At 39.4% G+C, this 13,634-nt stretch overlaps 1 protein-coding gene across 3 annotated transcripts in view; it reads right to left on the bottom strand.

Annotated features, from left to right (window-relative positions):
* Positions 1-13,634, bottom strand: part of RBMS3 (RNA binding motif single stranded interacting protein 3) — a 723,800-nt gene that overhangs the window by 35,742 nt on the left and 674,424 nt on the right. For all 3 annotated transcript variants that reach the window (XM_086742736.1, XM_086742737.1, XM_086742738.1), the window contains one exon: positions 2,951-3,061. In XM_086742736.1, coding sequence (XP_086598862.1) covers positions 2,951-3,061 — 111 coding nt within the window. The remainder of the gene's footprint in view (positions 1-2,950; positions 3,062-13,634) is intronic.

Below are 13,634 nucleotides of genomic sequence, written 5' to 3'. Positions count from 1 at the left end.
CAGATGCTGCTCTTACTCCGGTCATTTGCCTCACTGAAGGGTTAAAGAGTGCTCTTCTGTGAAGGATCTCCCCTCTAGAATGGTTCCTGCCTGGACAAAGTATTTTAATCTTTTAGAGAGCTTCGAAAGGCAGAATAATTCCTACAAGATAAGAGGCATGCACAGGCCCGTATGCTATTTTCTAGCTTACTCTCTATAGAACAGATTTTCTATGGAAGCAATATTTTAGAAACCCAGCATTCATTCTGAATCAGGTAAGTTTGGAAGGGAGTCTGAAGTCAACTCTCACTTAAGTGACCACAGAGGTCTGTTTGGGCTGAAAAATATGTTATGTTAATTAGCAAAATGGTTTGTCTAAGGAATGCTTTTAATAAAAACTGCTTTGCATACTGCAAGCTTTTAAATTAAATTGGGACAGAGCAATGTGTGTGCTTAGTGCACACACTAAGCAGAATTATTTGTGACTTTTTGGCTTGTTTGCTTAAAAAATCTGGCTGGTTTCTTGAAATATAGCTCATAGGTCTTTATGGCACAGTTTTAAGGATAAAATTAAAAAATATGCTCATAACAGAAATATATCATTTATGTCTTGTATCTCCCAGAAAACTTAGTCCTGCTGAGGTACTCACAGTAGCATGGTTCGGACTTGGCTCAATTCATCATGACTTTATGCTCTCAATGCTCCTCTCTCCGAACTGAAATTCAGACTTCAGAACAAACGAAGTAAAAATATCACTTAAAAAAATCATACTTCTAAATAGGTTGTCCATTTTCCCCACTTTTTTTTTTTTCCCTTTAACAGAACACATTAGGAAGATTCAACTTCAAGTCAGGATGGATACATCCAACAAAATTGCTACTGGCAACCCAAATCCTGAAGTCCTCCCTTTAGTTCCTGACAGGAAAAATTCCCAGTGAGCCTGATGCTTATGCTGCTTGCATGAGGACTTTAACTGAAAATGGTGCTGATGGTGTTTTTACCAAAGAGAAATCCCGTATGCGATAAAATAGTGTGTCATTTGAGATTCATTAAAAGCTTATGGATATTGTAACATCCATCAATCATTTACCCTTCCTTGTTCTTTAAGTTTTCTGTAAATGACTTAGGAGTTTTAAAGATAGCAAACATAAACCTTTACAGTATGCCTCTGAATGTATCTCAAGAAGTTGTCATGGAATGCTGTGACTTGAAAGGCTGTGTAAAGAGCTAGGAAAAGGAAGGAAAGATTTTCTTTACTTTCAGTTGCAGTAAAATAAATTCAGCATCTTATTATCACCCACCAGATCACCCACTGCCTTTCAGACTCCTTCCCCTGCCTCTGCAAATGGATTTGCTACTATAGTAGTGGTCTCAAGTCGGAAGAAAATATTAGCTGGGAATATTCTAGTTTGCATTAAAATTGCGAGAAAATGAGCACAGAAGACAATGTCTGTGAGAGTCATAGAAACTAAAATGAGAGAGAGAAGGAAAAATTCACAGGAGCTGCCCAGCAGCACAGCCAGAACTCATTTTCCATTTCCTTGTCTTAATTTTTAAACACACTTTTGAATCACAGTAATTACACATGCAGAAATTCTCACTAGTCCTAGCATTTCCTTCAATTTCATCTTTTCAGTGGGGAGAAATGTTGATATTAACTTTGAGATGTAATTCCTACTTCTCTTGATTGCTAAATGAAACATTTAAAACAATAGGAATGAACAATGAACCATCACATTCAAGTTTCTTTAGAAACAAATACAGAAGTCTCTGATCTCAACAGAGGTTTTTCTTATATGGGGGGAAAAGACACTAGAGTTAGAACTAAATTCAGCAGGTAAAAAAAAAGGAGAAGAAGAGAAGAGAGGAGGAAGAGGAAAAGAAGATCCAATACAGTGAGTTAAATAACTTTGTAAGGATATAACTTTATTCAGTACCTTATTCAATTTAGAAAAAAAAAAAACAAACCCAAAACCAAAGTTGGAAAATTATTCCCAAAGATTACTATCAAGTAGTACAGTGCTGAAACAAAAAAAAAATTGTAAATGCATAATAGATCTTCCATGTAATTACTATGTAAAGCATGTGTCTGCTAAAGACATGTAAGTGTAATGGTTATGTCTGCATTTTCGTAAAAATATACACGTATATGCAGCGTGCACACATTCACATATCAAACCACCATATATTGTGTGTAGGCTATTGTATTTTAGGAATATTTCAGAGAGTTTTAATATTTTTTTTATTAAGAGTATTTTCTGCCTTTCTCTGACTCTGGGAAAGTTAATTGAGTCTGACTTACACAGCTTAAAGAGAAAGTAATTGTTGAAATATGCAAGTTTAAATACAATATATTGGAAACACAGCTGACCTTGACCCAAAATCACGTTTCTGAGCCTGGAGCAAACTAGGTATGACTGGCTGCTATGGGTTAGAAGTGAGTACTGGATTTTGCCAGGAAGCCAGAACTCCCATTTCCCAGTAGTATAAAACTTCATAAACTGACAAGCAAACAATTTCTAATTCAGTCCAAATTGATAGAGGAGTACTTACATATTTACATGAGAATTAGTACAGATAATTCCTGCTAAGTACAGAGCAGGTTTTGTTGACCTACTGCTTTACTACTCATACTACTTTGTAATTTCTGCTCTATAATACCTCATGCTGACTGTAGGATGGCTTTAGAAACATATCTGTCGATACACGTTTGTGTGATGCAGCTATGGGAGGATATTGTTTGTTCAGTACACCATGTTTGAGTCATGATGAAAGGCGCTTAGATATGTTTGCCCCGACAGGGCCAGACATCTCTGGACATGGAGGAAAAGCAAAGTAAACCACGGCAACATTAAACTGCAAAAAAAGTTGAAGCACCAAAAACTCAAGAGTAATAAATTACCTTGAGAAAGTCAGTAAGAATAAACATTTTGCAATATAGAAAGAAAAGCGTATAACCTATAATCTTACCGTTCCTGTTGTGCCCAGGGAAAGGTGGTTCATCTGTTGGGTCAGAGGGCCCATCATGCTTGCTGGCTGCATTGACATAGTGTGGTCCATTGTTGGTGTTATCACAGCACCCTACAAACACACATCATTTACACTTCAACATTTCACATTTGAAAAAAAGCAGCATTCTCTAAATGAGTGAACCTGGCTGAAAACTTGTCATGAATCTTAAAAGAGACTAATATATCTGTCAGAGGAAATATGTTTTGTTCCTATTGACAACCAAGCTACACACATATATTATTTGTACTACTAATGAGGCCATTTTATGTCAGTTCCAATTAAGTGTCATTTTTTACTTCATTGCTTCTGACAAACAAATGCATATGTTCTTTCTATGATGAATGCTACTGTACATTGCAAAATGCCTATTTCTATTTTTCCATATCCCACATAGAACAATCTTACAGACAGAACACATATGTCCCCAATTTGCTCTGACTTCTAAAACCTTCAGTCTCGAAGATCTTCAACCCGTTATGGTAATTATTTTCCATTTTTCCAGTCTCAATTAAGAACCCTTACTCATGACATTTTATAGCTGATTAAGTAAGACTAGCTATTGACAGTGAGTTTGGTAGTGACACCCATTTAAAACACATACACAGAATTTAAAAGCATTTTTCTTCTCCACATGAGTTTAAGGAGGGGGGGCTCAGCAGAACTACCACCTTGGACTTCTGGAGGGCAGACTCTGGCCTGTTCAGGGCACTGGTTGACAGAGTCACTTGGGAGGCAGTCCTGAAGGGCGAAGGGGTCCAGGAAGGCTGGACATTCTTCAAGAAGGAAATCTTAAAAGGTTCAGGAGCAGCCTGTCCCCATGTGCTGAAAAATGAGCCGGCGGGGAAGAGGACTGACCTGGCTGAACAGAGAGCTTTGGCTGGAACTGAGGAAGAAAAGGAGAGCTCATGACCTTTGGAAGAAGGGGCAGGCCACTCAGGAGGATTACAAGGATGTTGTGAGGTTATGCAGGGAGAAAATTAGAAAGGCCAAAGCCCAATCAGAACTTAATTTGGCTACTGTTGTAAAAGACAATTAAAAATATATCTATAAATACATTAGCAACAAAACAAGGGCTAAGGAGAATCTCCCTCCTTTATCAGATGTGGGACGAAATGCAGTGACAAAGGATGAGGAAAAGGCTGAGATACTTAATGCCTTCTTTGCCTCAGTCTTTAACAGTAAGATTGTTCTCCCAGTACCCAGCCACCTGAGCTGGAAGACAGGGATAAGGAGAAGAACGAAGCCCCCATAATCCAAGGGGAAATGGTTAGCAAACTGCTACACCACTTAGACACTCATAAGTTTATGGGGCTGGATGGGATCCACTCAAGGGTACTGAGGGAGCTGGCAGAAGTACTCACCAAGCCACTTTCAATCATTTATCAGCAGTCCTGGCTAACTGTGGAGGTACCAGTTGACTGGAAGTTAGCAAATGTGACACCCATCTAGAAGAAGGGTCAGAAGGAGGATGTGGGGAACCACAGGCCTGTCAATCTGGCCTCAGTGCCAGGGAAGGTTATGGAGCAGATCATCTTGAACGCCATCACGCGGTACGTACAGGACAACCAGGTGATTAGGCCCAGCTGGCATGGGTTTATGAGAGGCAGGTCCTGCTTGACTAACCTGATCTCCTACGACAAGGTGGCCTACTTAGTGGATGAGGGAAAGGCTGTGGATGTCTACCTAGACTTTAGTAAAGCCTTTTACACTGTTTCCCACAGTATTCTCCTGGACAAATTGGCTGCTCATGGCTTGCCCAGGTGTACTCTTCACTAAGTAAAAAACTGTCTGGATGGCTGGGCCTAAAGAGTTGTGGTGAATGGAGTTAAGTGCAGTTGGTGGCCAGTCACAAGTGATGTTCCCCAGGGCTCAATATTTGTGACAGTTCTGTTTAATATCTTTATTGATGATCTGGATGAGGGGATTGAGAGCACCCTCAGTAAGCTTGCAGACAACTCCAAGTTGGGATGGAGTGTTAATTTCCTTGAGGGCAGGAAGGCTCTACAGAGGGATCTGGACAGTCCGGATTGATGGGCCAAGGCTAATTGTATGAGGTTCAACAAGTCCAAGTGTTGGGTCCTGCACTTGGGTCACAACAACCCCATGCAATGCTACATGGGGTTGGGGAAGAGTGGCTGGAAAGCTGCCTGGCAGAAAAGGATCTCAAGGTATTGGTCAACAGTTGGCTGAATATGAGCCAGCAGTGTGCCTGGGTGGCTTGGCTTGTATCAGAAATAGAGTGGCCAGCAGGAGTAGGGAAGTGATCGTCCCCCTGTACTTGGCACTGCTGAGGCTGCACCTCAGTTCAGTTTGGGCCCCTCACTACAGGAAAGACATTGAGGTGCTGGAGAGCATCCAAAGAAGGGCAAGAAGCTCGTGAAGGGTGTAGAGTACTAATCTTATGAGGAACGGCTGAGGGAACTGGGGTTGTTTAGCTTGGAGAAAGGGAGGCTGAAGGGAGATCTTATTGCTCTCTACAACTACCTGAAAGCCAGGTGGGTGTCAGTCTCTTCTCCCAAGTAACAAGTGGTAGGACAAGAGGAAATGGCCTCAAGTTGCATCAGAGAAGGTTTAGATTGAATATTAGGAAAAAAGTATTCACTGAAAGGGTTGTCAAGCTTTGGAATAGGCTGCCCAGGGACGTGGTTGACTCACCATCCCTGGAGGTATTTAAAAGACCTGTAATTGTGGTGTTTAGGGACGTGGTTCAGTGGTGGACCTGGCAGTGCTAGGTTAATGGTTGGAGGCAATTGTTAAGGTCTTTTCCAACCTAAATGATTCTGTATTTGTATGATTCTATGAAAAATTAAGATATTAATAACAAACAGCAAATGAACTAAAACAGGAAGAAGACTTTGAACAAAAATGAAACAAAAGACATGCCAGAGGAGCTTTGGAAAAAAGCTTCTTTGCCAGTCATATTCCTTGGTGTTTTGCTCTCCCACTCCCCGAGGTCCTGTGTTGGTAACCTCATGCCTTAGTGAAGTGTTGATTCTCTTCAGTTCCATAGTGTAAAATGCTATTTCCTGTGTTAGTTAGAGAAAGTCAGTCGGAAACCGAGTGGTCTGCTCTTTTTTCTTGCAGACAGTGAAATAAGGAGGTATTCCCAGCTATTTCTTTATATGAAATAGCTCTACTTTGCATATGTATGTTTGTGTGCACACATAAACTTGCACAATCAATCACAACATTACATCTGCTGCAAAGTGTGGAAAACGTGGATGAATGTATTTGTTTAAAAAAAAGGAAACTGACATTTTTTCCACTGAGATTACTGACAAAATCAACCTATAAACAGGAATATAAAGTAAACTAGTTCCAAAAACCACAGCACACCTCTTCTTAAGTGTCTGTCTCATATTTACGTAGAGCTATGTGACTGCATTGCCAACTATCTGATTAGCAGCAAAAGATTTCAAATTTTCAGCTGCAAATAAAAGATAAACAAAAATAAAAAATGGTAGGGAAGTACCAATTCAATTTTTTCTCACCTTCCAGCAATATTTTGTCTATGCGTATACTACCTGAGAAGTATAGATTCTGCAGTCTCTGCAAACGCATTACTTGCATGCAATGGCAAAGAGGAGGTAGGCTCAGCTTGGTCAGACGTTTTTGTAATACCCTCAGCATATGAAATACATACACACTTGTTTTATGTCACATAGTGAATTACGTTTCTTGCACTGACAAGAGTCCCTAGGGAAATTTGGCAAATTACAGAAACTAGCCTCTACAGAATATCTGTCATGATTCCAAATAAATGCCTATAAAACAAGCTGATCAGTGCGCAAGTATCAAACCTGCAACACTCACGAACACTTTTACCTCTTGCTTGGCGCTATTAATTTGCATTGGTTTACATAGGCTAACCCGTTGATTAAGTCAATCTAATGAACCACCTTGGTGCTAACCTTCTTCTTTGTTAGCATGGGTCCTTACAAATCACGATAGTCCCAAGCTTTCACCACAAAATTTATTTCAGCATAGTAGGGTTAAGATATTATTCAAAAAGCCCTTCTGTCTTCCTTACATGACATTCTTCTCTTTCACGCTGCTCCTCTCTTTTTTTTTTTTTTGGAAAAAATAATCTACCCTTTTGCTGAAAGAGTCTGAAAGCAAAGCTGTGGGGCATATACTCATTCAGCCGTCCCTGCATAGTAGATTCAATTGAAGAGTCTGAAGTAGCACCATGCCCAAGGAAAATTATGTTCTTGCTGCATTTTCAAAACTACTAGCCTCATATACCAGGGCTGCTCCTCTAGAGTAGCACGCAGTCAGACAAGGTCTTGGGGTTTGGAAATCCACCTGCACTTTTTGGTTACAGTAAGAAATCATAATCTTTATGTTCAGAATGATCCATACCACAAAGCAGCATTTTTACTGTACCAAACTAAATCTGTCAATTAATAAACAGCTCTCTGTTTCCTCTATGAGTAGTTTTCTCCTTTGGATTAGAGATGGACACTTGCCTCAGGGCTTTCCAGGAGAGACAAGGTGAGACTTATGATGTGTAATGGGGAAGCAGAAAGTCACACCTGCATTAAAGCTTCATGCAGCCCCGCACTGCCGGCAGTACTGGCTGCAATTAATTTAGGATGTCCCAGAGCCTTAAAATACCAAGCCCCTCTTTGCAAAGATGTTTATTGCAAAGGTATGGCTGGAGGAACTTGCTACGATTACAGATGTGACAGACTGATAGCTATTCCTGTGTATAAATTCAGGAACCTGGAAATGAAGAAAGGGCAGCAGTGAAGGAAGTCTTATGATTTAATGTAGCAAACAGAAGTGCCAGACGCACAGCGGAAAAATCTGATAGCAAATGTCTTTCAGTAGCAAGACAGTTTTTGCAAATAAACTATTTCAAAAATATGAACTGGAGAGAAAATATATCAAGGACAAAAAAATTACTCACAGACAGTAAACATATTATTTTAAAATAGAAAATACATATATTCTAGTCCCTAAACATATATAGTTTAATACTTTACGGAAAGAAGTTGGGAAAACAAACCAAGGATTTGCAGCTTTCCTAAGACAGCTTAACATCTCGAAAGCTGACAGTTACCTAGAGCAGAGAATTACACGCATTTCCCAGGCCATTAATTCACCAGAGTTTGTAGAATCCTCTTGTGATCATGTAGGGAAAAAATTATACTTAATTAAGGAAATATCGTCTGGTTGTTAGGGCGACACCCAGTCTCCAGACCATAATGTGTTTCATAATACATGCTGTCAAGGCCATTCATATTCAACTTATTTAGCTGCAGAAGACAACAATGTCTTGCATCAGATGTTACCATTGTAAGTAATTTGATTCTTTTCAGTCTATAATAGGTATTTGCTGATAAACATCCACTTGGCAACTGGCAAAGGCTACAGCAAACATCTTTTTCATCTTCATCTGTTTGGACGTCTGATTTTACTGAGCTTGTAAACCGTACAGAGACATCTTAGCATGGCATAATATTACTTAAGTTGAAAAAAAAAATCATATAAAAATTATGATGAGGTTTTTGCCACTATCTTTGCCAAAACAAGTAGTTGGCCTGCCAATTGCTTAGGTCTGCCCTGTTGCCCCAGTACGATTAATTTTGTTATAATTTCTGCAAGAAACTGGTTACTATAATGCCTTTTAAATTTGCCAATATATTCTTGGCCCATGATTTGTCATGCAATTCTGCCGATGCTATAGTGGCTTTAAAAGAAATGAAGATTAACAGGGGAAATGGTAAGGAACCAGTGACACAGAAGAAAATGCACGATTTTTGCAAACTGTGATTTAATTGACATACAGACTTAATTTCCTCTTCATTTTATTTGAAAGACCTTGTTGTTTTAAAATGCTCTAAGCTCTACTGACATACTTTTCATATAAGAATATATTTATTTCAGAATGTTTTCTATCACTTGCAAAGAAAGAAGCCTGACTTTATCAACTACAAGCACTCTACATTCCCTGTATGGCAAAAAAACTGAAATCGCAGAAGAACGCTAAATACAGTCTGCTCATTATACTAAGTAAATTATCTTTAAGTACTTGCCAATACCAAAACGCATCAGCAGAAATAAAGTTTATGTTGGTGTAATGACAGATGCCACCTTATGTGCCTTGAAGGGTGGGAAAGTGACATCAGAAATAAAAAGTGTATTAGGGGGCTTTAGGAACAGAGAGTTCATTAGTTGAGAGATGCACTTGGGGGCCAGTGCAAGGAAGGATTAGTTAGTCCCAGCTTTCTAGAATAATGAACTGTATTAAAGGCTTTTGTTGTATTCCAGTGTTCTAATACTGCTATTTGACTTAAGACACAAATACCAGCTGAATAAATAGTTTTTAAAGCTTACCGTAAGCATCTGCTTATTTTACAGTTTACTTTTTCTTTATGTAGGAAGTTTTAACAAGTTAAGCATACTTAGGAATTCTACTTTGTAAATATAGGCCAATGTAAAGCAAATAAACATTACAGCAGCAAACTTACTTTTCAAATTTGTTTACAGACACATTGTTCACTCATGTAAGCACCAGGTCATTCCATCTGAAAAGTTATTACCATACTACCAAGTGAATGTCTTTATGTTATCGAGAACATGTTGTTTCTTGAGGTTTTATTAAACTGAGTGAAAGGATGACTTTCCTTATACTTATCAGACCAGACATGTCCATCAAGAATTAATATGAAAAAAACCAAACATGCATAATTTTTCCCAGATAAATATACCCTCTCTGCATACTGAATAAATGACAACCATATTTCTACTGGTTTACTGTTCTGTCTAAATTGACTTGTCTCATCTCTTTGGGCTGCCTCTTATAGGCAGTAGAAAAAATGGAATCCCCTTGTCAGAGCAGTGAGCCCGGTGAAGTGCTCTGAACCAGCTATTAAGCAGCCAACTTGTCATGACTCCAGTAGGAAGACTAAAGGTAGCTGGGAAATCCTCTCTGCTCCCTGGCAGCAATTCTGCTGGGGATACTTGTTGATATTCCATAAAAATGGATTATGTTTCAAAATTTAAAAAAACTATTTTTATACTTTTTTCCCTTTCTCAATGAAATGTTGCCAGTTACCTCGGCATTTATTAGCTGATCAGAGATTAAATAATGATTTGAGTATGGTGAGGAAGATCACCAAACATCAGCTAATAATGTATATTTTGCAAATCTTAACATTTGGTTTCATTTTGCTACACTGTTGAATTTAAAAGCTTGCTAAAAACGGCATAAAGTGAGCAGGAAGCCCAAACCCTGCACTGAATTAAAGCAGCTTTAACTTTGGAATGGGCAAACCCCGATACAGATCTTCACCAACTCTGAGTCCTGTTTCTGTGGCAAGTACTAAACCACAACCTCATAATGTAATATTTATAATTTTGGACATATATTCAAATTCTTCTCTGACACTACCTTCATATCTTAGTTGAATCTCCTTGGAGCGATGGACGCATTTGCTTTCCCTTTCATTTTTCTCTGTATGTTTGTGAACTTCCTTCCTCAACTGAAAGTATATGTTCAAGAGAGTTACTACCCAGAAGCAACTGGTCTTAAAGGATTAAGAATCCAAATATAGTGTGGTAAATAAAGAACAAAGGTGACCCTTGTGTATGTGACACCTTTCCTACAACAACAGCCAAGGTCTTTGATGGTTTCTGTCCCATTGTCCTTCTTGCCTTTAACTGTATGTCCTGTTTCCTAGTTTAAAATACAGCTTTTGATAATATACAGATACCAGCCTACACATATAAACACAGATTGAAAGGATACAGAAATGGGAACATCAAGACATAGAGAACATGCAGTTGATGCAAGAGAAAGAGTTTTATAGCTGTAACTGTGTGCACAAATAAAGCAATACCTGCAACTATATTGGTACCGGTTAATAAATGTATTACATCAAGGAGTACCATTGTGATAATATGTCAGTAGTTTATGGCCCTACTAGAGTTGAAAAGACAGTACATTTCAAAGCACACTGTTATGTTTGTTAATCTAAAGAGACTTTAAACAAAGAAAGCAACAGCATTTCTGCTGTAAACAAAAAGTTGCCCTTGTCACTCAGTGCCTAAAGTGAATTTGCATGCAGACTTAAATGTTCAAGAGAAAGGCCACTGAGCAAAAGGACAATATTTATGCAGGGAAATTATACTTGAATTGCTACAGGGACTTTGAAGCAGGGTTTGAGAGCCCCATATTAATCTTTGCCCTCACTGTCTGCACATACAGTCTGGACCACAAGCCCATGTGCTTTCTCTAGACCGTGAGAGAAACAGTAGTTTTCATACCCTTCTCCAACTTGCCCCAGGAATGAAATAAAATTACTGGTACTATGTGTCGGAATACATGGGAGTAGTTTCGCTGAGGCCTGCTAACAGGAAGGAGCCCACAGCAGTCAGGAAATGACTTGCTGTAGTGAGGCATTTTTTCTAGTAAGCGTTGAAGCAGGCAGAGAGGCCACAGACAGATCTTGCTTCCTCTTCTGACATATTCTAGAGAGGGACAAGAAATCACATTTATTTTGTTTTCTCCTCTCCTTACCCTTCAGTTCATAAATGCACTTGGCTGTATGCTGGCTTCATATATTCAATCCACATCATAGTGCTTTTGCTCTGTCAAGAACAACCATTGCTAACAAAAGCTTCCTCACAACATTCACAGAAGGTTTAGCATCCCCAGAAGACAAAGAAGAACCACAGAGATTGCCATTTGTCCGGGACATAACCACTGGAGTAAACAGAACAAATCTTCTCCTGCCCTTCCCACTATAAGATTTCACAAAAAAAAATCCAAAGATCTTTTCATTCCATGTCAAAATAAGCACAGATTTCAATATCTTGACAGTATCAGTGAAAAAAAATCTTTATTCCCTGCACAGAACTCCTGATCCTGATGACACCAAGCTGAGTACTGTGGTTGATACTCTAGAAAGAACCAGAGGGACCTTGACAGGCTAGAGCAGTGGACTCATGAAAATCTCATGAAGTTCAACAAAGCTAAGGGTAAGGTCCTGCACCTGGCTCAGGGCAATCCCAAGCACAAATACAGGTTGGATGATGACTGGATTGAGAGTAGCCCTGAGGAGAAGGACTTGAGGGGGCTGGTGGATGAGAAGCTCAACATGAGCCAGCAATGTGTGCTTGCAGCCCAGAAAGCCAACCATCTGTTGCATCAAAAGAAGGTCGAGGGAGGTGATTCTCCCCCTCTACTCTGTTCTCATGAGACCCCACCTGGAGTACTGTGTTCAGCTATGAGGCCCCCAGCATAAAAAGACACGGACCTGCTTAAGCGGGTACAGACGAGGGTCAGGAAGATGATAAGGGAGCTGGAGCTCCTCTCCTATGAGGACAAGCTGAGAGAGTTAGTAGTGTTCAGTCTAGAGAAGAGAAAGCTCCAAGGAGACCTTATAGTGGCCTTCCAGAACTTCAAAGAGCCTACAGGAAAGATGGGGAGGGACTCTTTATCAGGGAATGTAGTGATAGGATGAGGGATAGCGGTTTTAAACTGAAAGAAGGTTGATTTAGATTAGCTATTAGGAAGAAACTCTTTACTCTGAGGGTGGTGAGGCACTGGAACAGGTTGCCCAGAGAACCTGCGGATCCCCCACCCCTGAAAGTGTTCAAGGCCAGGTTGGATGTGGCTTTGAGCAATCTGATCTAGTGGAAGGTGTCCCTTCCCAGGGCAGGCGGGTTGGAACTAGATGATCTTTAAGGCCCCTTCCAACCTAAAACATCCATGATTCTATGATTCCATGATCTATATCTAATTAGTCTGTGACACATACTAGTGTTGTGCTTGGCAATTCGCTTCTGTTTATGTCTTTATATGAATTTTTCTGATGTGGACTAATTCCTTCATCCGCTGTCTCTTAGTGGCTGGCATGCCATCCTAATAAATGTGAATTACGAGTCTTTTTCCTGTGGACTAGTTTTTCTTAGGATTAAAATGGAGTTTCATCTATTAAAGTGAAATCCAAATAATATTCCGTTTCCAAACAGTTCTGTTGCATTCCTTCCCTTCATGCCTATAACTGTGCGTGAAAATGGACTTAACGGCACATACTAGTTCTAACAAGGTGCAAAATGGAAATTATTAAACAGCACAATTAAAATATGAGTCAGCACCACTGTTTAGCCTAAATTTTTACTTCCCTGCCTTACTGGGTTCAAACAAAAGTTTCAAAAAGGATGCCATATTTGCATCCTCAATATTCTTATCTTTTATATATACACACACACACACGGATATATACACTTATAGTTGCACATGGGAAGACAAATGACATTGCCTTTTCTATTACACCCACTCAGGCCACACAATTTTTACATATGGATAAATTTTTTTGATGTTTGAAACTCTCATCCAGGATTTATTATGACAAAAGTAACTAAACGCAACAGTGACAAGTTTTTAAATTTCTTATTTATGTGCAATATCTACTAAACTTTGAGTAAGAGCTTCTGCTACTGGCTGAGAACACTTGTTTTATTTTACTCAGAGAAATATGCTCAAAATACAAGAAAAATGCCTAACAGAAAGACTTGCTTTCAGAGCTTGTGCTTGGATGAAGAGGAGCAGAGCAGGCTGGTGGTATGACAGCATGTATGGCATGTCTAATATGGTAGAACCTTGGCTCTCCTTGGGTCTCAAGCCTTT

The sequence above is a fragment of the Chlamydotis macqueenii genome, chromosome 2 (assembly GCF_036417535.1).
Source record: "Chlamydotis macqueenii isolate bChlMac1 chromosome 2, bChlMac1.mat, whole genome shotgun sequence".
Classification (NCBI taxonomy): domain Eukaryota; kingdom Metazoa; phylum Chordata; class Aves; order Otidiformes; family Otididae; genus Chlamydotis; species Chlamydotis macqueenii.
This window is presented reverse-complemented; position numbering and strand designations above follow the sequence as displayed.